The 26,707-nt window shown below is 35.6% G+C and overlaps 1 protein-coding gene across 1 annotated transcript in view; it reads right to left on the bottom strand.

The window, feature by feature from the left end:
- The window catches only part of PKHD1 (PKHD1, fibrocystin/polyductin), a 413,647-nt gene that overhangs the window by 83,751 nt on the left and 303,189 nt on the right, over nucleotides 1–26,707 (bottom strand). Inside the window, exons 58-60 of the mRNA XM_006926447.3 lie at nucleotides 24,807–25,685; nucleotides 23,947–24,115; nucleotides 22,213–22,370 (exon numbers count right to left, since the gene is read on the bottom strand). Of these exons, the coding sequence (XP_006926509.2) occupies nucleotides 22,213–22,370; nucleotides 23,947–24,115; nucleotides 24,807–25,685 (1,206 nt within the window). The remainder of the gene's footprint in view (nucleotides 1–22,212; nucleotides 22,371–23,946; nucleotides 24,116–24,806; nucleotides 25,686–26,707) is intronic.

Here is a 26,707-nt window from a genome sequence, read left to right as displayed (position 1 = left end):
GCATCATTGCAGAAAGTTCCATGAACAGAGCTGGAACTCTGAAACTTCACTTTAAAAGGCACAGATTTTGTCATCTATTATTTGGGTTTCAGGCCTTAGAGCCTCTCCTGAAGCTACAGTACAAGAGAAAATTCACATTTACCAGTTTTTTACATAATTAGTAAGTAAATAGATTTTGACATCTGGGTTCTGGACTAAGGATGTGTCAAAGCAAATGAATACAACGTTATTTTTGTTTTTTACAATGCTAAAATCTTAAAATGGAAATAATTAATTAGCATTGTTATGAGCCTCAAGACTAAAAAATATTTACTCAGGCAGAATAAGTATCTCCATCATTTTTGCCCCCATGATGGGACACAGAGCAGCATCTACCAAAGTTATTATTATTCTTTATATGTACATTGTTTTATAGTTTATGAGCCACATGAATTATCTCAATTTTTTTTTTCTAAAAGTATGAAGTTGGGAGGGAGAATAGCAACATAGGAAAGAGAGGACTGCTTTGATGAAGAACACATAATCCAGCACTGATGTTCTCTGAGTACTGCAGATGTCTAAAACTGGCAACTCTGACAAACAAGTAGAACAAGTATTGCCTATCTGTAAAAAGTATCCATTTTACAGATGGATACTTTCGATTACTAAGAAATAGGCTAAAGGACCAAGACCTCTGCCCAAGATCACAGAGACAGTAACTGGGAGAGCAAGTATACCCAAGCTCCTTCTACTTCATTATACCTTTTACTGAAAGGAAGAAAAAATTGTAAAAACCAATGCTTACTAATATATAAAGAAAGCAGAAATTTTGAACTGAATCACTTTTAAAGACCTCCACAATTTTGAAATATCAGTCATGTATATTTTCTCAGATACCTAGTATGCCTAGAATTTAAATTACAGGCTATTTAATTCACAGGATGTTGAGAAACACATGGGCTGATGAGGAATATGAAAGATACACTAGAAGTGTATTCCAATTCCCTCAACAGAACTGGGAACTGGGTTTGGTTTTCCTTGAGCACCTTCCCACTTTGCCTCTTTGCATCTTTTTGTCATTTACTCAATAATAATACTAACAGAATTGATGCCAACCCCTTGGAAGGACATGAGGAGAAATGTATCACCTGATATGGAGAGATATTTAAACATAGATCAGAGTGGTAAATGTCATTGATGCAGGTATACTCCTATACAGGGTAAAAATGTGTTAATTCATTTTTTTTTTTTTTTTGTAACTAAAGTTAACAAAGAAAAAAATGTATGAAGAAATGCATAGGAGTGAGAATCACCAAATTCAAGATAGTTATCTCTGGAAGGGGGCAGGGAAGGGAATTCAATTGGGGCTTCAACATCTTTGTAAATTTGTAATGTTTTTCTTCTAAAAATGGATGGTGAGTACATGGGTGCTCATTATGCTATTCTATATAGCACTGAATAATAAAATTCTTCAAAATTGAATTTTAATAATAAAAGAAGAAAAGTTACTAAAGGCCAATTTGCTGGAATACGGGTTATTTTTATAGGCCCCTTGATCTTAAATTGTGGAATTTTACTCCAGTGTTTGAAATATTTTTTATATAACAAAGCCAATAGAAGGAAAAAAACTAGAATGTTCTTTGAATAAGGCTGGCTTTGACTAAACAGGTTAATAAAATGGGGTGTGGAATTGAAATGTCTTTCTTTTCATTTAGCTTGACCATGCCCTTCATACCAGTAGCTAATATACTCCTGAATCTAGGTGGATGGACTAAGGAGAAATGAATCGATTACCTGAAAATATTCCCAAAGCATCATCAACTTCAGCAAGCTTTCAGTGTAAAACATGTAAATATGCAAATATAATACAATGGTTCAGGTTTATTGCCATGCAGAGGTACAAAGGAGGGATGCCCATTTTCAATACAGGGTTAGGAAAAGCTTCACAAAGTACCTCTTCAGATGGGTCTCAAGAGATGAGTATAGTATATAACTCCTGTTTGGCTGTCCATCATGTCTTCACCCTCTCGCTTCTCCAAGTTATGGATGCTGACCTCTGGCCACAAGAGTGAATCCATAACCATGCACTGACCAATCATAGTTCCCCATTTCTTTGGACCCAGTGATTGGTCCTGAAAGAGGCATAAAGGTCAAATAGAAATTATCAGGATTTACCTAGTCCTGATATGTAGACATTGGGAGGGAAAAAAATTCCTTTTTCATCTGGGATTACTAAAGTGGTATTAGTGAAGCAATAGTCCCCTCGAGATAGAAAAGGTTTTTTGGCAGCAGGAGGGAATGAGGCTAAGAGTCACGAGGAGCAGAGACAAGCAGAAAGAACAAAGGGAGAGGGCTGACAGCATTGAATCCTTAGTCCCAATTCCTGGTAGTTCTCAAGTCCCAGGTTCTTCTAAGTCTTTTTCCAATTCTGTTAGGGATTGCAATATCCTCCCCAGAGGCACAAGCCAAATATTTATGTGTTGCTTAAGGCTCTTGGCGTAGTGATTCACTTCTGTGCCCTGATTAATATTTTGAGTAAACAATCACCCAATAGGCAGGGCTGGGAAGCAAATTCTGAGAAGAGAGTGGAAGGTGCACAGGCATGAAAGCACAGCAGCATTAGAGAAGAAAGTAGCCTAGGTTCAAGGGGACTGGGCCTGTTCAGAAATAAAGCCAGTGCTGTAGGCAAAGTTCAGGCCAAAAGACCTTTATTTGCTTTGACCCTCACTACAAGTACCTACCATGAGCATCTCATCTCCAAAGATCAAAATACCTCAGCAGGGTATTCCAGTATAGAAATCTTTGGTTAAATAAAACTTGGTTAAGTAGTTTTTTGCTGCTGTTGATATCTCTTTATATAATAATAGAACTAATTTTCCAATCTTTTAATTGGATCCGTTATACTATACGATAAATGGCATTGCTCTCTTGAGGCAAAAACTTAGTTTTGTTCTTGGAAAAATTCAGAAACAAAGCAAGGTCTGGCAGCTTTTCAAGGGCAAGATCATTCTTTATTCATGTTTTTAACCACATTGCCTAATACCGTTCTTAACACATGCCACATCTCCATAAACCTTTTGTGAGTGAAAAAGAAACTTAAAAGGAATCTTACTATGTATATTTTAAGAATGCTTTAACTTTAGTGAATCTCAATGAATTACATGTATTTGACATTCCAAATATTAAAAAAATTTTCAGATGTATGCACATGGAATCAGGGCATAGAGGGTATTGGTAGAATAAAAGAACAGTCCTAATGAATACTGTTATCAATCATATTTTTATATCTTCTTTAAATATTTTACAAATTGTCAGGAAATTAGCAGATTTCCACTGCTACAAGAGGAATCCATGTCAAAGTCTTTTTTCACTTGGATCATTAAAGTAGAACTGCTAATTCATCTCTTATCCATTCTTGAAAACCTCCATTTATTTTTCCAGAATTTTAAAAATGCAAAGTAAATTACATCAGTCTCCATTGCAAGTGAAATAAAATCTCATTTTCTTAAAACATCTCACAAGGCCCCTCAGGATCTGGCTCCCATCCACTCGTTCAAACTCATCACTGGCTACATGATCGCATGTCCACCATTTTCAGTCCCTCTAGTCTTCTTTGCTCCAATGCTTTGCTTCTCTTGTCTTGGGGTTTCCACATAAACTGTTTTCCCCTCTATACATCACCTGGCCAACTCCTACTCAATTTTGGTAATATTCGTAATTATATATTGATTTGTCTATTTTTATGTATATGCTTAACTCTTATTGTTCACTTTCCCTAATAAGACATGAGGGCAGGGCAGGAATCATGTCATTTTGTATATCCAGCTTTTATCACAATACCTGGCACACAGAAAATGCCCAATAAATAAGTAGTGGATAAGTGAAAGCATAATCAAATGAAGGTACACATCTTATCATTGACTTTCTGAAGGAAAATCTCTAGAAGCAAAGATAGCAATTTCAGACTAGAAAAGAGAAGGCATCATGGGTAGGGAAGTATTTGGGGGTCAGCAAGGCCATCAGTGAACCAATCCTTTAAATCACATGATATCTGTACTTATTTCCTCTATCAAGGCATGAGTCTGGCCCAGCTTCTCCTCTCATGGGATGACACCCCACCCCTTGTTTGCAATAGATTAAAACACCTCAGAACCCAGCAAGTAAACATACAGTGAGAGCTTTTGGTCCCACAGTATGTAGTCCTACCTTTGTGCCCCTCGTCTCTGTGACAAACAGTAAAACGTTACGCATTGCTTATCCACTTGCACTCTTTCAAACAAAGACTCTCCTCAATGCCATGCACTCCCCAGAGTTCTGGCTTCAGTTTACTTTCTTTCTCCCTTCTTTAGCAATCTTATTTACCCTATCGTTTCTCCTATTACCTATTCTGGAAATTCTCCAATTTTATCTCTAGCTGCAATTTATCTCTCAATATCTAATCCCAGAGATTCCAGCTGAATATTTGAATAGCTCCTCTCCCAAGTAGCAATCACCCCAAACTCACTAAAGTCAACACTTAGGCAATCGTCTTCTTCTCTATTACATCCCTGTCTGCTACTTAAATCTCCATTCCCCAAGATATCCTATCTACACTGGAGTTATTGTTGACTTCTTCTCATCAGTTCCCAGCACACAGGAGTAGGCAAACACTTTCTATTTTCTCTCTTTTGTATTTCTTTGATCTGTACCATCCTCTCCATTTTGATTGCCATCCATCTCTCCCCAGATCCTTAATTTATTTCCTCTAAATCTAAACAACTTAAACAGTGTCCTAACAAGTCTTTCCATCCGGTGTATGCTCTAACCCATTCTTCATTCTGCTTTCTGCTGTCTGAACAATCTTTCTAAAATATAGCTTCTTATAGGCTCCTCCTCTATTCTGAATCTCCTAAGGCCCATCAGTGGCTACTGAAGTAAATACAAGTACTGTAGTCTGTCATTCAAAGCTCTCCAAAAATATTGTTCTACTCTCCTTTTCTTCTCAACATATTTCCCATACTACAGCCAAATGAAAATATCCCATACCTTGTGACATATGCGTTCTTTCTTCATGTCTCAATAGGGAAAGTTCTTTTCTCCTGTCAAAATCCAGCTTATCCAGTTTACTCAGAGTACTATTTATGTATTTGCAAGTGCTTATCTTATATTGAGTGATATTATAGTTGGGTACTTGGATTATCTTACTAAATAATTATTTACTTGAGAGTTAAAGATAAATCTTATATATAATCTCTCAGAAAGTTTTTATATAGAAAAGGTCATGGGCACTAAGAAAGAAGCATGGACACTGAATTTAGGCAGACTTTAACAGAAAACCCAGCTCTACCACTTGATTTGTCATTTAAACAAAGTCCCTAAACTCAGTGAGTCACAGTTTTGTCTTGTTCAGAATGATGAAAATGAGGCTTGCTTTCTAAGTTAAAGATACTATATATACAGCACCTAACACAATGTCTGGCATGTAAGAGGTACCCAGTTAATGGAAGCTACTGTAATAGTAGTAGCTATTATTACACTGTAATAAAGAATCAGTTCATATTGCTTAAACTAAACAAATTAGCATAATTAATCTTTCCTGCCCACCAAGAGGTTATAATCAGACTGGGGAAAGATATCACTACTACATGCTAACATAATTAACCATCCTAAACAAAAAGTAACACAAATGATGACATCACCAGTAATTTACAAAGCTGTCCGAGAAGCAAGATTTCACTTCTTTCTGAAGTGGAGAGGGCATCCCCTTGAAGGCACACGGACCCTCAGTAAACTCTTGCAACAAGAAATGAGCTCAGGAATAGGTTTATTCTGAACAGTGAAGGGTTACTCTCATTTATTTTTTTCTTTTTAAAAAATCAAGCTTGTTTTAAATGAGCCATTAATTGTTTATTTATATCACTAATTACTGATTTCTTTTTAAATTAATGTTTTATTAAAAGACATTCTAATACGGGGGTAGGGAACTGTCTCGAAAGGGACTACTAGTTTGGCCTGATAGGTTATCTGAAAGCTCTTTTCTCCTCTGTCAAAATCCCACCCATTAGTGCTACTTACCTATTTGCAAGGGCTTATCTTATATTGCTTACAAAGGAGTTACTTTGTTCCGGGACCTCCATGATACCAGTTGCAAATAGTAAATGCTTGAAGTTTTCAACAGAAAACTTCTAGGAAGTTTTTTATAACAGATTCAAAAGTAGGTTCCTATGGTAGGAGTCTAAATGGTCTTTCTCCTTGTCATAAAAAAAATCCTTTTTAATGTTCAACCTCTCACACCATTCATTTTCCAGCATCCATGGCCCTGTTTGGAGGGGGGAATATGGGGGACTTACTAGCCTTTCTAATTACAGCTACTATCATATACACCAGTGCCAGAGTGTATAGCTATAAAACTACTGACTATTCAGAAAAATTCAGGTTTTAATGGAACAATTTTGAGAGAGATGAGAATATCAATTGATGAAATTTTTTAATGGTGTTAAATCTACCTCCAAAACTGAATGCGAAAATAAGAAAGGCTATTTTAAAAAATTGATAGTGAAGTGTTGTGAGTATGTGTGTGATCAAGAATGATTTAGGTGATTCAGGGTATTTTCTTTCCTCTTTCTCCTTCTTCCCTCTCAAGAGGAGAAAAGGGAAACTACCTTAAATTACCAAATCTGGATTCATCTTGGAATCACCAAGTATTTTAGTTTAAATAAAGGCCTGAATGTTTTAATCATCAGAATCTATGAAATGTTGCCTTATATGGCAAAAAGGACTTTGCAGACCTGATTAAGTATCTAAAGATGGAGAAAGTATCTGGGATTACCCAGGTGAGCTCTAAATAGAATCACAAGTGTCCTCATAAGGAAACTGAGGAAGATTTGACAACAGAAGAGAAGAAGGTAATATGACCGTGGAGGCAGAGATTGGAGTGACGCAGTAACCATGCAAACACCAAGAGGCAAAATGAATAGTAAAACATTCCAATCACTCACTGAAGGAAATTAAGACAACTCCCAGCTATGAGGTTGTAGGAAGAAAGGGGTCAGAGAAAAAAATACTTAGAAGCACCGCTAACGCTATGTGACTCAGCACTTTTCGTTTGGGGTCTTTAGTTACAGAGCAATTACAGTAGGTCCAGGGAGAAGGGGAAGCAGAAGGGAATCAGACAGCTTCTGGAAAACAAAGGGGCTTCCTGTAACCTGTGTGTTCCTGCTGTAGGAAGAAGGTCTATGAAAGTATTTTACCCTCTCACATGGTTAGTTTCCCAGCAGTAGTTACTCAGCAACCAGTGTGGAAGATGCATGCCTACCCATCTGGAATGGGCATCTGGATCTTTTTTAAACAAGACTAAACAACTGATCCTTGTTTTTAAAAAATTTTCTGTTTCTGTAGCACTATTCATGTTCAAGGCAAACAGAGAGCCAGGTGAAGGCTCAGAAATTGAAACCTTGCCCCTGTGTTGGAAGAGATGTAAATCAATGTGTTCTTCAAGGGAATTTCTCACCACATACTCCATTATGTACATATTCTTTCTGGAGAAATGGAGGGAGAGAGGAAGAAAGAGGAGATATAAAGAAAAAGGAGAAAAATAAAACAGGAGCGTGGGGGCAAGAAAGTCCGAGAAAGAGAGAGATACCATCGGGTGCTTGTGCGTGACTCTCTTTCATATGGAATTAATGGTGGTTTAATGGGGTATGAAAGGATGTTTTACTGGAAACAATGAGGAACAATTGTCTAGCTCACGTTTCATTTCACAGGTCATTATTGCATTAAGAAGTAAATCGACCAAGTCCGGTAAATAACAGTCTGAGTATTGCCCAGAGCTTCAAACCAACAATTTTAGCCATCACCAACTAATATCTCTGTCATTTTAACCCTTGCAGGGTAGTGCTAGGGGGCTAAACAATTACAGTCTTCACCCAGCTCTAGCAGGTGAGCATAATTCATTGCCCCTCTAGTCCCTTCTTTTGCAAAACCCAGGAGGCCATATTTTAGCATTGCTGTTTTGTTGATGAGCCAGCCTGAGCCCACTGTAGCTCTGGTGGCCTTGAAAAACAACCCCCATTTTAGTGAGTGCTGCAGGCGTCTTTAAACAGACTGCTTTCGCTGCAAAATTAATTGCTGCAAAATGCAGTGTTCCCTCATCTAAGCTTTTGCAAGCTCATACTCAGCTATTTGGGCAAGCCATAGATATATCTGAGAGGGCCAGGCGAATGCGTTGCTTTCTTTTATTATAGAAGTTCATATTTGTGTCACCAAGCATCATCAGGCACTGGACATCCAGGATTTTCTAATGCCTAATTTTTGTTTCCCTTTACTCAGGGGCAATTGGTGGATGAGGCAAATGATGGCTCTATTTAGAAGTGATAGCAAGTAAATAAATACACCAAAGATAGTTCATAGTGAACAATTATATTTAAAATACATACTTAATTGTATATCAAAATAAAATATTATCATGCTGTAAATTATAGCAAAAATGAGACCAAAATCAGGTTAAGAATTGTAATGTTACATAATCACATTAAATAAACCAGGTTATGCTGATAATTTTTTCATCAAAACCTGATGTTCACCCTGCACATCAGATGTGGAATGCTCCACATTCCTACCATAGACCTGAAACAAGATAAACTAAGTCTAGGTTCTTTCCTGAGAGAGAAGAAATCCTTTAGTGACAGCATCAGTATTCCAACTTAATATTTATTTTATATTCTTCCACTTGCCACAAGAAAAACTAAGGCCTCACAAAGAACTATGGTAAGCTGAGCAATAACTTTCCAAAGATGTTCATTCCCTAATCCTGAACACATGAATCTGACAAAGGAACTTTGCAGATATGATCATGTTATTGATTTAAACTGGGGAGATTATCTCGGTAGGCCCAGTCTAATACTACACATCCTTAAAAGCAAAGAACTTTCTCTGGCTGGAATCAGAGAGATGCAATAGAAGAGAAGGCAGAAGAGGTTCAAAGCATGAAAGAGACACAATCTATTGCTGCCAACTTTGAAGATGAAGGAGACCATAATTTAGGGAATGTGGGCAGCCCCAGAAGCTGAGCATAACCTCCAACCTATAATAAGCAAGGAAATGGAGACCTCAGTCCTGCAATCACATGGAACTGGATTTGGGCAAAAATCTAAATGAGAGTAGGAGCAGATTCATCCCTGGAGACTCCAGAAAAGAATGCAGTCCTGCCAACACCTTGATTTCAGCCTTGGGAGACTCAGAGAAACCAGCCAAGTGTACCAGATTTCTGACCTGCAGAACTGTGAGATAATACATGAGTGTTCTTTTAAGTCACTAAATTTGTAATAATTTGCTATGGCAGCAATAGAAAACTAGCATAAGAACCAGCTAATATATGATGATCAAATATTCAAGTCTTCACCCCAGCCAAAGCCATGATAAATGAGGCCAGTGGTAGCAACGGAATAGTGGTTACTAGTATTTACTCAGTGCTTATCCTGAGCCAGGCATGGGGCTAAGTATTTTATATACTCTGTGTCTTTTATAGCTCCTGGATATGTTCTTTTCCCTTAAAGTGTTTAAGCAGAAAGAGAGAATATGGCCTAGATGTGAGTTAGTCTGCTTTCTACATGGGCAATGCTCAAGGAAATTGCATCTTACCAACATCACTCAAAAGGGAAGAGGTTATTACCCACGGCCACATGAAAAGTCAGCTTTGACTTCCTTTCTCCATGGCAATTACTTTCAGGAACTTATCTTTAATTTTTATTAATATTTCTCATGTGAGGGAGCTAAGCAAATTGGAACTGTGTCCTACAGGGAGTACCTAATTCTGTAGTAGAAAGATTGACTTCTAGGTCTAGGAGAATTTCTGTTCTTCTGTCTCCCTTTTTTTGACATGCTTTACATAATAACCAACTCATTTTTCAGGATTCTCACTTGTTATATAAATGAGCTTTACTATCATTATCCTTATTAAAATAATAAGTAATACATATCCTTGATTTTTAAAAAATGGTAACTTTCCAGTTGTTCCCTCTGTGCAGTGGTACTGCAGACCAAGATGGCAGAGGGGGAAGAGGCTGAGAGCCTTTTCTTTTTCATTGCGTATGTTTTATTGTTTCATTCATTCATTTAATAAAAATCTTTAGGATAATTTCTTAAAAGTAGAATTGCTGAGTCAGAGGTATAGGTGTTTAGATGATTGCCATATATCAGTGATATTCGAGAACCAGATTTGAGAACTGTTCCTCCACATTTCCCCGCCCCCGCCACACTAAGATTATCACACTTTTAAATCATTGCCAATATAATTGGCAAAATAATACTATTAATAATAATCATACTAGCTAGTGGTCATTACTATCTCAGGAGTAATGGTGGACACTGTTGTTGAGCTTATCTCCTTTAATCTTTAAAATAATCATATGAGTATATAAAATTTATATCCTGACTTCCTAAGCGAGGAAACTGAGGCTCAGAGAGGATAAGAAACTTGCTTGGTGTTGCGCATCTAGTAAAAGCACATAATCTAGGCAGCTTGACTCAACAGAAGAGCTCTAACCTGTGCTTTGGTTATGAGAGAAACGGATTTGTGTACATTGGCATTTATATTTATTTTGCACTTTAGAATCCTTTGAATATTTTTCAATTGGTTTGTTCATTTTTGTTCTTAAATATTAGTAAGTTTTTTTGTATGTATTAAAGAAATTAGTCCTTTTCCATATTAGTTGCAAGATTTTTCTTAATTTTTGAGTTGTTTTAAATATTCTTTGTAGATGTTTTTATTTCTTATAGGGTCAAATTTTTCAAATATTTACATGTTTCCTAGATTTTGATTTATACTAAGAAAAATCTCCACAACTCTAACTTCACTAACATTTTCTGGTAATTCTAAGGATTCATTTTTTTTTATCTTTAATCCATATGGAATTTATTTTTGAAAAAAGGAAGATATGAATTCCTAAATTTTCCCTAAGTGATTAATCAAATGCTTTGACATTATTAATTGAATGATTTCTATTTTCTCATAATTAAAAATATTATCTTCATTATAAACTAAGTTCTCAAATACATATGGGTCTATTTCTGATTTTTAAAAACATTTCGTTTCATCCATACATCTGTTTCTAGGATACTTTTAATGATTACATTCAAACTGTCAAAAAATAGCATTAGTTTTTTCATCTAGTGAGTATGCAATATATGTAGAAATAACTGAAAACAAAGTCAAAAAAATCTTTTAGATCTATAAAATTAAAGAGAGAAGGTCTCAATTATGAACTTGTTTAGCACCTATTGACAAGGCACAAGCATTTTATTTATTGGTGGAGCTGCTCAAGTATTCCCTTCCATTAAAATGAACACATACACACTTGCACAAAATATGAAATAATCAGACAAACAACATCCATCTTTTTTAGGTATGAAATAAACAGAAATTTGAGCTCCTGACTTCTGAATCTTTCGATACTATTTTACTAAAATAATGAAAACAGCAATGAAGGATTTCTCCATTATTAAAATTTGAAAAATAGAAACACAGTTTATTATTCAATGAAGTACTAGAAATAAATACGACAGTGGGGAGAGGAATGAAAAAAAGAAAAGAAAAAAAGAAAAGAAAAAGAAAAAGAGAAAGGAGAGAGCCAGCATATTATCATGGCAAAAAGTCAAGTGATTTTATTTAGTTATAGGTGTTCAAAAATAGACCCTCTCGTGGAAAACAAATATTACTGCTTCTCATACAACGAAGTATAGAAATGCAAATAGACTTCTTAATAAAGAGTTATTAAGTTGAGGTAAATTCCCAGTCTCAGAAAACCTTGATGCTTTGTTTAGAGGATTGGGTATTTGTTCTCCTGCTAATATAAATAATCCAGGGCTAAGCAAGCTTCTTTCTTTTACTGTTATATTCCCAGAACCAATTCAGTGCTGTCTAGAATGGTTTCTAATTCTGGGTTTAATTTCTAATCCCAGAAACTCAAGATGCATCTGATGACCTATAAAAATGACATGAAAATGGAATTTAATAGGGATGAATAGCCTATCACATAGGTTAAAAAATCAATTCTCTTTAATATTTGTCACTCCAGAACAAGGGCAGAAAGTTACTCATATGGTAACCATAGCTACATGTAGCTATTTGGCCCTTGAAATATGACTAGTGCGACTGAGAGACTAAATTATAAATTGTACATCATTTTAATTAATTATAATTTAAAGCACAAAACTGATTATTTATTGGAAATGTTTAGGTATATTTTGAACAATATGTAGATATGAACCTACTTTTTCAATTGTGAAATCTAGGTACAGATCAAATACACCTGGTGAAAATGTAGTTTCTGAATTGAGATATGCTGTAAATGAAAAATAAATAAAATTTCAAAGACAATATGAAAAAAGAAATAAGAAATATCTCAATACTTTAGATCAATAGATTAATCTTAAAATGATAACATTTTGAATATAGTGAATTAAAGTATATTATTAATTTAATTTCATATGTTTTATTTTACTGTTTTAACCTGTCCCCTAGAAAACTTAAATTACACTTGTGTCTTACATTATTATTTCTATTGGACATTGTTATTCTAGATAGGTAATATTCTGGTTTCTACATTTTGGAAAAATCATTGACAAATTGAAGAATGTCAAAAATCTGCCAGTCTAGAAAACAAAGACTTAAAAAAAAGTTTGTCATGTGTTGACTAACAGAAGGAATTTAGAATTTCTATACTTGAAAGAAGAACATTGGATTATTATAAAATCTTTACTATCTTTGAATATGTAAAAGGGTATAATATAGAAACAATTAGACAATTATTCTGTCACATCATAAGGTAAATTGGGTCACTGGGTAGAAATCATAGAAAGAAGATCCTAACAAGTACAATCATTCCAAGTATATTAGGTAGCCCTTAAGGAAAGGAATGCCCACTTTTTGAGAAAAGTAACAGAAGAGGCCATCTATGCATTGAATGGAAAGTAGAATAGATTGACCTTTGAAAAATCACCCAAATTAAAGATATTAAAATCTTATTACTTTCCAACTGGTATCTATTCCTGAAAACTAATAAATTAACATGAGGCAATCTTTCCCCAAATGCATTCTGAAACAAACTAATTCCCTTGGAATTACACTAATGTGTAGTATGAACAAGTATTCTCTAGTTAAAAAGTTTGAGAAGTATTAGATAACACAAATTTAAACACTATTTTTTAATTGAATTGAAAGACTTAGAACCTTTAACATTTTAATGCACGCAATGAATCTCCAAAATGGCAATAGTCAGAGTTTTCAAAATTTATTTAGTCACAGATCACATTTTTCACAATATCTTGAGATTAGTGAATGGGAAACATTCTTTAAAAATGCATACACACACACACACACACATACACACAAACACATATTAAGTAAATACATAAAATTTACTTTGTAAAACAGTTGACTAGAAAACTAAATTTGAATTTTTGACTTTTATTCATTTATTCATCCATTTATTCATTTATTCCCTCATTCAGCAAACATTTATTAAACATATATTATGTTCTCAGGATCATATTAAAATTCAAAGATGTTTGCCTTCAAGGTGCTCACCGTCTGATGAGAAAGTAGGCTTGTAAAGAGATGGCAGTAGAGCATGAGATGCCCTATAATGGAACTGAGTGATAGGTAAAGCCAGGACATAAAAAGGCAGAGACCCAACTGCATGTAAAAGCCAAGGAGCCCTCCGCAGGGGAGCTGCCGCACTGTGACACAAGACAGCCCTGTGCCTGTTGCTTCTAAACACAACGCTTTTACTTTCCTCTTTCATATATGCCTTTGAAAGTATTACCCAATGGTCTAGGCTCATGGCAAATTCCATTTCCCTCCTAGAACCTCTGTCCACATCCCCAACTATACATGATCTCTCCAATTAACTTTGTGCCAATTTTACACCAACTACTTACCTCTGTTGTGTAGACTGGCTCTCTTGCCCCCATGCATGAGGGCAGGAGTGACTTCTTATCTACCTTGATGTCTCTTCTGGGACACCCCAACAGAACATAGTGCTTTGCTCTCACTGGGCACTCAAAGAACATTTGTCTAATTTGGAAAACAAAACAAAACAAAAGACCCCTACATAGACTCACGAGGGAAAAGAGAAGCTACAGAAAAATTACCATAATAAATTTTTGGTCTCATGACCAAAGATCATACTACTCTTTTGTCATCACAAAGCCTCCAGTGGGCAATACCAGTAAAATTCTTTCCTTTGATGTGACAGAGATTAGTACAAACTAATTAAAAAATGGTTATATATGTGGCTTTTTGTGGTTATTACATTCTTTCAAAAATGTTACAATAATTGACAGCTATTTTTTAAACTAAAAATCTATTTGCCACCATGTAAAATGGAAATATGTGAATTATCCAGTTAAACATATCTCTGTGCAGCACCCTACCAGATGATTCAGGCCACATAATGATAATTATCTAGAAGTGGTTAAGAGCCCAGATTTTGGAGTCAGACAAATATAGATTTAAATCTTGGTTCTGCACATTCTAGTTGTGGGACCATGAAAAATTAGTTAACTCTTCTAAATCCCTATTTCTTCAAATGCTGAAAGGGGATAACAATCGCTACATGACAAAGTTGTTGAAAGGATAAATGGGAATGTCTATAAATCACTTACCATAATGCCTGGCACATGGAATATGCCAGATAAATGATAATTGCTAGTATTGCTAGTTGTGAGGAATAATTGCTGGAATAATTATACAGTCTCTGTTTGCTTTATTCTGTATAGACAGAACTATCTGTGTGAGGAAAACTGATATATCTAAGAGAGCTAATGATGGAGAATGTATAGAAAGAAGGAAAAAGACCCTAGAAGGAGGATACTGTGCATAGTATAGCCTAGTGTTAAAAATCTGGGTTCAGTCCTGAACCTTCTATTAATTAGTTCTATGTCTCTACATCAGTTTCCACAGCTACAAATGGAGGGAATATTGATCTCATAAGATAGAGCCTGTCGACGGCATTAAATTAGATGAGATAATTCATCTGATGGTCTTAGCACAGAGTCATAAACATGGTGGATACTCCACAAGTATTAGTTGTTAATGGAAGAGTTGAGGAGTAAGACGATCTCAAGGATAAAATGCCTACATTGAAGAAAGGACAAGGAAATTGTTCTAATGGATCATATGCCTTTTCACATCATCCTTTAAGAATTACACATGAAAAATCATTCCAGTTCACAGCATAGACTATTCAAAATACAGTTAAATATCGTATGCTATTCATTGCCTGTAGACTAAGCAAGATATAGGGGCATGAGAGAATAAGGTGAAGGAAAGGGGCTCTTTGGGTTTTTCGAAGCATCACTGGAAGCTTTATCCTCCTCTGCTTGGGATGAAAATCCCTGCAGCCACATATCCCAAAGATTCTAATATTTTCTGAGACTCCACTGTGCCTTTATATTTTAATACCCTGACATCTGGAATCCTAAAAGTCTAATGTTTAACCATAAATATCTGCTGAGATTAAAGAGCTATATACTGAGTTTCAATCTTTGGGGTCTATAATTGCTTGGGAAAAGAGAATGGTATTTCCCCCTCTAGCTAGAAGAAAAAGACCTCTGCAAGCACAGATATTGGCAGACAAATTTTCTAAAAACCATTTTCTCTCTCCATTCTGTCCTTTCATTTTCTCCCTCCCTCTTCCTTCTCCCATTTTATAATACCATCTTGCTGTCATTTCCAGAACAAATGGGAAGAAAGAGAAGCCTAGGAAGCTTAAAGAAAAGACACATTTCAAGATCTAGCAACAAAGAGTAGAGAAAATGCTAGCCACTCTGTCTGTTAAGCAGCTGAGCCTTCCTCTCCACATTACTCGAGCTTTCCCATTATTCAGTTAGAAACCACTTCATCATTCTATGAGCTGACAGTCAAATGCCAGCTTTATTTTCTTTTTTATCCAACTAATCTTTTATTTTTGATTTGAGGCCAGTCACTTTTAAGGTCTCCACAATGGTTTATAACTTTCCTTCTCAAGAGGCATCCAAGAAGTAACACAATTTGAAAAATGTTTCTTACCCTCTCATAGTAAAGAATGAGAAACTCTCACCTGCCCTGAAGGTATATTTGGTCAGAAATCCTGGTCCGATCACAGCACTTTGCTGGGAATGACGTCAAGGAAAGTGTAAGAAAAGCTTATCATGAATTTAGGTTTTGAGTATAATAACTCAATGTAGAATTTAAAAAAATAATAAACTTAGCATTGTACCCATTTTTATCCAGTGATGCATTATGAAAGTGATAGTTTGAGATCACTCAACTCACTTCAACACTAGGAAAAATAATCTATATTTTTAAAAAGTTTTGATATATTCGTATGTTTCGAAGACGTAATTTAGACTGTAAATACTCCTCTATTATTTTATTTAATATTCTTTTCCCTTTTGGAAATATATCCAGTGTGTATATAAGCAAGTATGTTTGTGTCTACTGGTCTTTGGCACAAAAAGCTAGTCTTGATTTGTCATGAGAAATTGAAGCTGTCCAGTTTTTAAATTAAAAATGTTGTCTTCTTAACATATTTACTTCAAAAGGAGCATGTAACTCTATAGTAGTATAGCATAGTATTCTCAAACCTTCACACAGCAGAATCACTTGGGGAGGGTGTGTGTGTGTGTGTGTGTGTGTGTGTGTGTGTGTGTGTGTGTGTGTGTTTTAACACAAAGGCCAAGGCCTCACACATACCTATTGATTCAAAATTCTTTCCACATACAAATAAATGTTTAATGTCCTAGGTGATTCAAATGAAAAGCCATCTTTGGAGCCACCGTCCTAAGCCCATCAAATGTATCTCCTAAGCTGAAGAAATTTTGGTAGGAGAACAGGGTTTTTGTGTTCTGTTCCGTTTTAAAATTTCCAGTCTTTTGAGGACCAATACTTTTAGAAATGCAGTATAACTTATCAGACAAATTAAGCTATACAAAATAAAAGCCCAAATTTTATTTATTAGATTCAACAGATATAAAATTACTCTGTCATATTGCTATGTATCTAAATGATAAATTTCTGTAGTTATCTCACTGTGCAAGAGTTTATGGGCCAGCACAGGTCAGCGAACCACTCATGGAATAGTGCATCTTAGGTCCCCATTATCTTCAGCTTCCTAACTACACTGCCTGCTCTCAGTTTTGCTCCCACTCATTATCCATTTACTCTATAGCAGCTTGTATGATCTTTTCAGAAAATGAATAAAATCCTTGTCATTGCCCTTCTTAAAACTCTCCAAAACCATCTTATTAAATTACCGTGGCCTATAAAGAAGCTGGATCTTGGCTTGCTTCTGCCATTACCTTTCTCATTCACTACACAACAGTCCCACTGGTCTTTCCATCCACCTCTCAGACACACTGAGGCCATTCTTGTCTTAGAGCCCCTGCTCTGGCTGGTCCTTCTCCAGGGAAGATTCCTCCCTCTGCTCAGAGCAGTGACTCCTTGCTCCTCATTCAGGTCTCACTGGAAATGTAACTCTATTTCAAAGAGCAACTTCTTTACACACACACACACACTCTCAAACTACCTCTCTAGCCCCAAACCCTACTTTATTTTCTTCATAACTCTCATTGTTATTGGAATATTTTTATTTGTGCATATACACACATATCTTACATATGTGTATATACATACATACACAAAGTATAAAGATTTCTACTGGAACATAAGTTTAATAAAAGCAGAAACATTATCTTCTTTCAACTATAGTTTCTATCCCTGGAAAGGCGTTGATAGACTGTAGGTGGTCAAAATGCATCCACTGAATGAATGCAAATGCCAGCTTTAGCCCTTAGCACACTAAAGGTGTTCAAAGAATGCTACCTTCCATTTTGTTTCCCTTCTACTGTCTTCGTCATGTCTGAGAAAATGTAAAATGTCCTTGAAACTAAAGCTCTGATTTTTTTCAGTCTTCCCTCAACACCAGTGTTCCACATGTATGAACTGGTCTGAGAGGCGATGTCATCCATTAGCAGTCTGGGACAGATGGAAATGAGTTAGAAGCAAATGGAAAGCTTTGATATCTATCTAGTCCTACCTAAATGGGATATTAATTTCGAGACTTTGTTTTCCTACATGATTTTGGACTTTTAGATTATCAGATGTCTTCATAATCAAAGTAAATCCATTTCAGAATAAAATGCAAATTGTTCTTTGAGGATCTCCTGCTTGGGATGAGCTGCTTTGCCCTCTTTTGTCATGCATGTTTCAAAGTCAGCTGCCAAGGCAAACTTACAGATAAGTACAAAAGAAAATTAACAGCTTATATTTCCCCTGGCTACATACCCTGCATTACACAGATAAAAAAATCCACTGGCACAGTATACCTCATAGTTGATCCACATGGATAATTTTTGCTTCTAATACTAGAGTATATGACAATATGCCAGGACCTGTGCATATCCATATGAGTGGGTAGTTTTGCATGTGAACTTATATGTGCAAATAAAATGTTTTTTTCAAATTAAAAATAAACCTCAAAGGCAATGAACTACAAACTGTTTGTTAATGAAACTGAGAAAGGACACAAGAATGTGTTAAACTCTGCCATTTAGAATAAATGTGACAGTTGGTTCCAGTGATCTCCATTTTCATTTTGCTGCACTGCTCTCACCATTCTATAGAAAATAGATTCTTGTCTCAAAGAGGGAAAATACAAAAAAGACATCTATTCTCTTAAGATTAAATTTGTCCTTTTCTCATCCACCAGATGTGAACAGGAATTAGAAAGTAGCATAGAAGAGGATAGTTTAAAAAATAAAAAGGAAGGAAAGAGGGATCCATTCATATTTAGGAAGTCAAAGAAAAACACTGCAATTCTGTTAGCACCCGGAAGGCACCATTTACTATGTGCTGTCTCCTTCACTGAAAGAGGACACAGATTGTATTTTTAGTGCAGTAAACAGTAGATTCTACTGCAGGAATCCTTGCTGTTGGTACCTACAGCAACCTCATTTAAAATGCTAAAAAGCTTTAAAACATCAGAAATTTAAGGCAGTCAGGCATATATACCTCCCCGTATACATCCGGTCACTCACACACAAACTCATTATTGTCCACAAATTGATAATAAATGGTATGTAATAGTATAATCCCTGACAGAGTTTACCACTGAATCATGTTTCACAGCCAAGACAGAGAGTGATGAAAATAAAACATACAGTAATGCAACCATGAGCAAGAGCATGTTTGTGCCTAAACAGTGTATTTATTTTACCACATGGTAAGCAACCACCCAGGAGTTCATCAAAAGAACATCACTATTCACACATGGAAGATTTGACAGATATTTTAGAGCTCCTGTTTGTAACAGACATTTTCAGTGCTACACCCATATGTTTTGGCACTCACCTTCACAAAGCAAAGACTTCTACAAAACCTACAGAGAAAGGTTTTTCCTGACCACAGAAAAGAAAACAATTGCCCTGTGTTCAGGAAAAGTCAAGGGGCTGGAGAGTTATTGTCCCCAGTAGTATCCCTCGGTCAGAGATGAAAAGGGATTTGAAGTATAAATACTTTAGCTTCTTCATGGCTTAGCTGGGATAATTTGGGGTAATGTTCCCACGGTCTCCTGGAGTTCCCCCACCAGACCTGAGCTCCAGCTTTCCATAGCAGTAACTGGTTCGATGACACAAACTTTACTGGCTTTATTCCTTTCCCTATCTCTGCCACTTCTCTACTTTCCTGAGTTCACCCCTCCTCACACACACACACACACATAAACTACTTGGAATCTAAAACCTCTATCAGGGTCTGCTTTTGGAGCAATCCAATTAAGACACTATCCTCAGCTCTTATTCTTTTGTGAAATGTAATTTTTCATTAAATACCCTGGGACATGTATCCCCTGTTACTAATTCCACAGAAACGTGATCCTCACCAAAAACCACAAGTTTAGAAAAAACTCACAATTATTCACGTGTTTATTTTAAAGTATAAGGCTGTGTTCTCTATAGCATAAACACCTGTAACAGAAAGCTAATTAAGTAAATTTAGCAGTAAATAGGAGACTAGTTGCCTATCTTTTTTTATCTTTTACTACTCTGCACATATTTTCTCAATATATACTTTTCCCTCTACTTCATTCTTCTGTGCAAAATGTATTTGATGGTTATATTTGACAGATGTAACCAATATATCAAAATGAATATTTACTCCGCATGTTCCATACACTTAGCACTGACTTTTTAAAACCTATACTGTAATCTCCACAGCTTGTCACTCTATTGCAAAGATAAGCTTTCGACCTATGAAAAAATTTGAGAGAAATATGAAAGAGTATTGAAGCATGAAATTGTATGGTAATTAAAAGACTTACGTAAAACTTCTCTAATGACAAATGGCATAAAGTAGTAGTAGTTCAAATGGAAGAAAATGGAAACGAGTAAAAAGACACCTAGAAACTTCTTGATTCCAGGATTCCACATTATAGATAAATCCTTAAACCAATGACCTGAAGGCCTTTATTTCTTCTGTACATTCTTGAATGGTTTGGGGCAAAGAGCATTAATAATCTTGGTTATCAATAATTCATTCATTTGATCAGTTCATCAATTAATATATGTTGAGCATTCCCAAAATATATAACAATAAACAGGACAAAATTCTTGCCTTCATCAAATTTGCACCCTAAACTGGTAAATGGTAACTCAACAAGTAAGGAAGTACATTTATAATATAATTTCAAGTACTGGAACTCTGACAAAAAAAATAAGCAGACTTAGCAGGGCTAGCGAATAGTGGAGGAATATTTATTTTTGTTGTGTGGTCAAGGATGGCTTCTCTGAGGAGTTATCATTTGAACAGAAGTGAGGACAGGATTTTTCTGGCAGAATAAATAGCCAATGCAAAGGACCTGAAGCAGGGATAAGCTTACCATGTGAAAATAAAAATAAGACAATAATGAGTAAGTAAAAAGGGTATCACAGAAGATGAAGTGAGAGAAGTAGTCAGGAATCAGATACTACAAGATTTATAAGCATGTAGTTTGGATTTTCTTCTGAGGGGGATAGAAAGTCATTAGAAAGTCAGAAGATCATTCTGGCTATCACTGAAAACTAGACTATAGGGTACAGGAGTGGAAGAAAGAAGATCTTTTAGAAGAATATTCCTTTGTCAGGTGAAGATGATGATGGTTAGAAGTGGGAGAATTTGGATTAGGAAAAAGAAAAATAAATTATCACTCATTTTTTTTAACTTAAATAACCTCATGGATGATGGTACCAATTATTGGGGTAGAGTCGGCTAGGCAAGAAGCAGATTGTGAATGGGGGCAGAAATCAAGAATTTCATTTGGGGTATATAGAGTCTGAGATGCCAATTATACTTCCCAGTGAAGTCAGTTGGATATAACAGACCAAAGTTCAGAGTTGAGTCAGGCTGCAGATATAAATTGGAAGTCATCAGCATTAAATGATATTTCAACCTTGAATGTGGGAGTAAGATTGAGGAGAGAATAAAATAGATCTGAGGACGTACTCCTGGGACATTTATACATTCAGAACTTAAAAAGGGAAAGAAAGACTAAAAGAGAAATCTGAAGAATCAATCATTGAAGTAGGAAGAAAGCTGGGGAAATTCTTTAGATTTACTTGTAGCAAGTTCTACCTGAACTCAAATTAAAACTCAGAGTCTCACTGTTTGTGGAAGTAGGACAGTGATCTCTCTAGGGGTCCAGTTATAAAAAATGATAGCTAAATGAGCTTTGGTTATATAAGCAAGAAGAAAAAGGAATTTTGATGACAGCCCCTGCCCCAGGGGACAATTAGAAGATGAAGAAAAGGAAGGCAAACTGTATGCCATGTACTTTGCCTCCCTCTCCAGATGCAGCCCTTTAGTCCTTATGGAAGAGAAAGATTAGTTAGAAGCCAGAGGACCTGATTCCAGGGCTGACACTGTGAAATGCTGAGCACCGAGAGTGCTGCTTCAGGCCCAAGTGACCAAGTTAGCTCTGTGCACAGAGATGGTGCTGAGAGTCTGTACCTCTGACATAGACATATACAATCTCATGGCAGCCACAGGAGTGATCATGACGTTTCTTAATCACTCAGCATTCCAATGATAAACGTGAGCTGAATAATGTATTAGCACAAATTTCAATGCTAGAATTCAATTCCTCTCTAGAATGTTTTGTCCTCACTAGACAACACAGCCGAAACAGCTCCTTGGCATGCATGTTCCCTCTAATGGAAGCATCGACTTTCGATATAACTGACCTGTGTTGAAGAAGGATCCAGTCCATTCAGCCTCAGTTTTAGGAAATACCGAAACTGGTGGAGGTAGACCCAGGGCTCTGCCATCCAGATCCTTAAAGAGAAACTTTCTTGGACTTTCACAATCTGATTCAGGGCAAACAAGTGTTTCTAAATCTTTCCTATGAAGATAGATACAGAGTAACTCTCATTTCATGATAAACAACACAAAGAAAACATTGGTATTACTGATCTGATGAAAACTAAATTCAACATGATTTTATTATTATTAATGTGCTACAGAAAGATGAAATAAAACTGTATAGAAAATGTCAGTTCCCAATTATATGGTTAAAAAGAAAGACAGTAGTATTATTAACCAAATATTCTAGATATACAGTCTTTACATAGAGTGCTAATTTTCTAAAAAGCAAGATACAATAACTCCTAATTCTAATATCTACCGAAAATAATGTAATCTCTCCTTTGTGGAACTTTGGAGAATTGCAGTATTTTAAGATTATCAATATAAACATCAATTATATTTGCACTACATACAAACAAGATAAAAAGAGATATTATCATTTAACAAATATCCATTGAAAATCTACTACTTACAGACTGAGAAATACAAAGGTGATAAATATATACATGGTTTCTATACTCTCAGAATTTAGAGTCAGGCAGGGTATATAAACAAGCAATAGGCAATTATAACATTGAATTATAGCACATTTATTTGATTTCCCCGATCTAATACTTTTAGGTACCATTAGTAATAATATTAAATATTTATTGCATGCCAAGTATGTGTTCAGTATTACTAATACAAGGAATTAGATGCTAATATCATTTAGCTTTATAACTATTTCATTCCATAGGTAAGGCATGAACATAAGGAAAGTTGGACAGTAGAAGAAAAAGGACAGAACAATCCAAATTGCATACCTAATTATGTTTACATACCAAGAGTGGCTCAGGATGGGCATCTTGTAGAGAATGGTGCTGGACCAAACACATAAACTTTCCAATTAGGGTGATTTTTCTTAATTCTTTTCTTCCAACTAAAGTTTTCTCCAGTGTTGTGGGGAAGAAACAGTAGCCCAACTTCCCTGCTCCTGACCTTCCCACTCCTTTTTATGGGAAAAATAATGCCTTATCTAGTTTTCAGATTCTTGAACAAAACTCTCAGATCATATTTCAAGAATAGTAGTCACACCTTGTCTGAGTGCCGATATCTGTCTAAGCCACATCACTGAATTCAGGGATTTCTGACAGTAGACATGGTCTCCTTCTCCCCACTAGTCCCTGCACAAGGGCTCCCAATCTTCCTTTCGAAGACTAGTGACATCATACTTTATGGAAGATTCAAGAATTAAGGTCAATTTTTTCCAGTGATTGAAAACATTCTAAAGAAATGTCTCTTTCAAAGACAAAACAATAAAACAATATCAATAAAACTTGCACTCCACAACTTCTGCCCTTTTTATTAGTCAAAGTCACATGGCTGAGCCCATAGTCAAGAGAGAGAAATAACCTCTGCCTCTTTAGTGAAAGAGATTGCAAAAGTCATATATCAAAGCACATGAACATAGGAAGGGTAAAGAATTGAGGCCATTCAATTGATCTACCATAACTTTCCAGGACTTACTTCTATTTCCACTGATGATTTTATTCTTTTTAAAAACACATTGAAGGATTTGAAGACTTGCCAAATACTTCATAGATACGGCTTATTATAAATACTGAAACTGGTACCTGCTTGGTAAAGGAGGAAAGTAGAACTTGTTTTTATCTTTGATCTTTAGCATCTTGGTCCTCTCTGCTGTTATGGGATGAATGATTCCAGTGTTCTCTGCAGAGGGCAGAATGCAGACATCTAGGTCATCACTATAGCAACTCTTCACAAAACTAGAAAAGGTGACACCTGAAAAAAATTTTTATAGAGATATCATAACATTAGATCATGTAAACTACCAACCACAAATATAAACTACACAATTAAATACTCTTTTATTAATGTATGTTCAGGATTCAGTTTAAACTATCTGGGATGATTCCAGGAGTTTAAATAAATATTGACTTAAAATATCTGTAATTCTTCAAGATATGGACATTGTTCATAAAAATCTAATACAGTAATATCTTAAGAGCAATACTTTTTATCAAAGATTTGATTTAAATCCAATGAAGTGTGAATATATTAGTCTAAAAGAGGTCTGATAGAAGATTAACTGCATAGGTTGTGGTATAACTGATTTTATTCCTGGTTGCCCCACCAACTACTAAACCTCAATGAGGAACAATTTCTGCATCTAAATTTCCTCCTTTGTATAACAGGGGAAAAAAAAACAAAACACCTAAGAGAACTGTCATATAATCAAATTAAATTGATGTGAAAGCTCTTCAACATGTACAAAGCAGTAACTTTTTAAAGGAATCACTCACTGTCACTATAAGCCATCATTGTGATTATTAATACACAGCAGGTGGTCAATTGGATACCAAGCACTGGATTACAATGTACCTTTCTGTTGATATAATCTCAGAATAGAACAAAAAAGTTCTATGCACAGATGTATGAAACTACATTGTTTGGATAAGCCCAAACATCTTACCTTGAAGTTTCATAATTCCTGAAATTGCATGGCTTTTTCTCACTTTGTGCCATGGTTCCTGAGGCCACCGATTTGGTTCTGAGGTGAATATAGGCCACAGAATACCAACTCGACCCCCTCTTGGGTTAGAAGGAGCTCGGTCTGTTAAGGTCAAGTTGGCAGAGCAAGGCTTAACCCTATCCTGAATGCAGTCAAAAGAGGAGCTAGTGGCCACAATGACTGAGTTCCTAAGCACAATCTGCACATTTTCAATGGGACTCTGTTGAACAGAAGACACATATACTATCACCAAAAGACCAATAACGTTGTCCACCAGAGTGATGTTCTCTATCTCTATGCTGTTCTCCACATGCAGCATGGCACCGTAGTCAAAGTTCTTGAAAGCCAAAAAGCCAGAGATACTAGTACAGTTGTCAAGTTCACTTTCCTTATACAGATGAAGGCCATGAAGGCTTGAGTGGGCCACATTGTCAGACCAAAGGGCTTCAAGAGAGGAACATCTCTGGCCTCGGATGTGAAAGCCAAGTCTCTCTGATCCTGCCACAATGTTGCCACGGAGATTGATGTCTTTTGCCTGGTTCACTTTGATTCCTGCCACCCAAACCGTGGACCATGCTGGCTGTGTCATCAGAACCACAAGGTTATTGGAGAGAGAATAGGCATGACCCTCTAGATCCATGCCATGTCCAGCTGTGTTAAATACTATGTTGTCTTTTAAAGTGATCCCATGATTGGACACTGCATGAATGCCCCCTCCACAGCTTTGATGCAGAGTAGAAGATATTATCCAGGATCCTGCTGACACATTAGTGAGTTCAATGGATGAAAATAATGGTGACCCAAAGTTCCGAATTTCTACATTTAAAAGTTGAAGAACACCTGCAAACAAAATGCATATCATCAGGTACTTTTTTCTTCCCCACGAAAGGCAAAGGATAGTTCATTTATGGGTACCAGAATAATCATATTTTTCATTAAAATGTAATTGCTTATTCTCAGCATCAGCATATTTCATGCCAGTGAGTATCACTAACAAAATATGAATCTTTAGAATATCACATTAATGCCTAAAAAGATTTCATGTGCAAGCTGGAGAGTCTGGTGATATGATGGGGAGAGAGGAAAGGAAAGATAAAAACAAGAGATGGGCATTGGAGATAGGCACAGCTAGCTTAAAGATTCTACGCATTTGTCTGCAGAGATAAGTCAAGGAACTAGATAAGAATGAAGGGATAAATATGGATTCCTGGGCACTCACCTCAAAGTCATATCTCCCTCTCTGTGTCTCAATGACCTCATGTGAAAAGGCCATAACCATCACTACAAAGATACTGTATGAAGGAATATAATGGCCAATTCTATAAAAACATTTTAAGCATTTCTTAAGAATATAAGTGAAAAATTTATTTCTGCTCAATTTATGTCAAGAAACATGACATTCTTTACATACTTCTTGATTTAAGAAATGGTAGAAACAATAATGCATTTTTAAAATTATTTTAAAGACCATATAAAATTTCTTCTGTATTTTAATCTTAGTCACACTATATTCTGTTTTATTTTCACAATAATTAGATTTTCTATATCTTTTATGTCAAGTGAGGTTAGTGAATTATTTAGTCTTATCAGCAATTTTATTTGGACCATTTAAAACAGATATTGTTAAAACATGGTATAAAATATATCACTAGATTGATTTAAAAATATGAGTACAAAATATGTCAGTGTGTACTCTTAGTAAAATAGTAACACAATTATATTAAAAAATGAGGTAAATTTATAACGATAATATGTAACTCATATAGCACTTACTATTTGCCAGGCACTATTATGTATATATATATATTCATATATATATATATATGAATTTATTTATCAAATATATACATTATATATATATA

This window comes from Pteropus alecto, unplaced genomic scaffold (genome assembly GCF_000325575.1).
Source record: "Pteropus alecto unplaced genomic scaffold, ASM32557v1 scaffold7, whole genome shotgun sequence".
NCBI lineage: Eukaryota > Metazoa > Chordata > Mammalia > Chiroptera > Pteropodidae > Pteropus > Pteropus alecto.
This window is presented reverse-complemented; position numbering and strand designations above follow the sequence as displayed.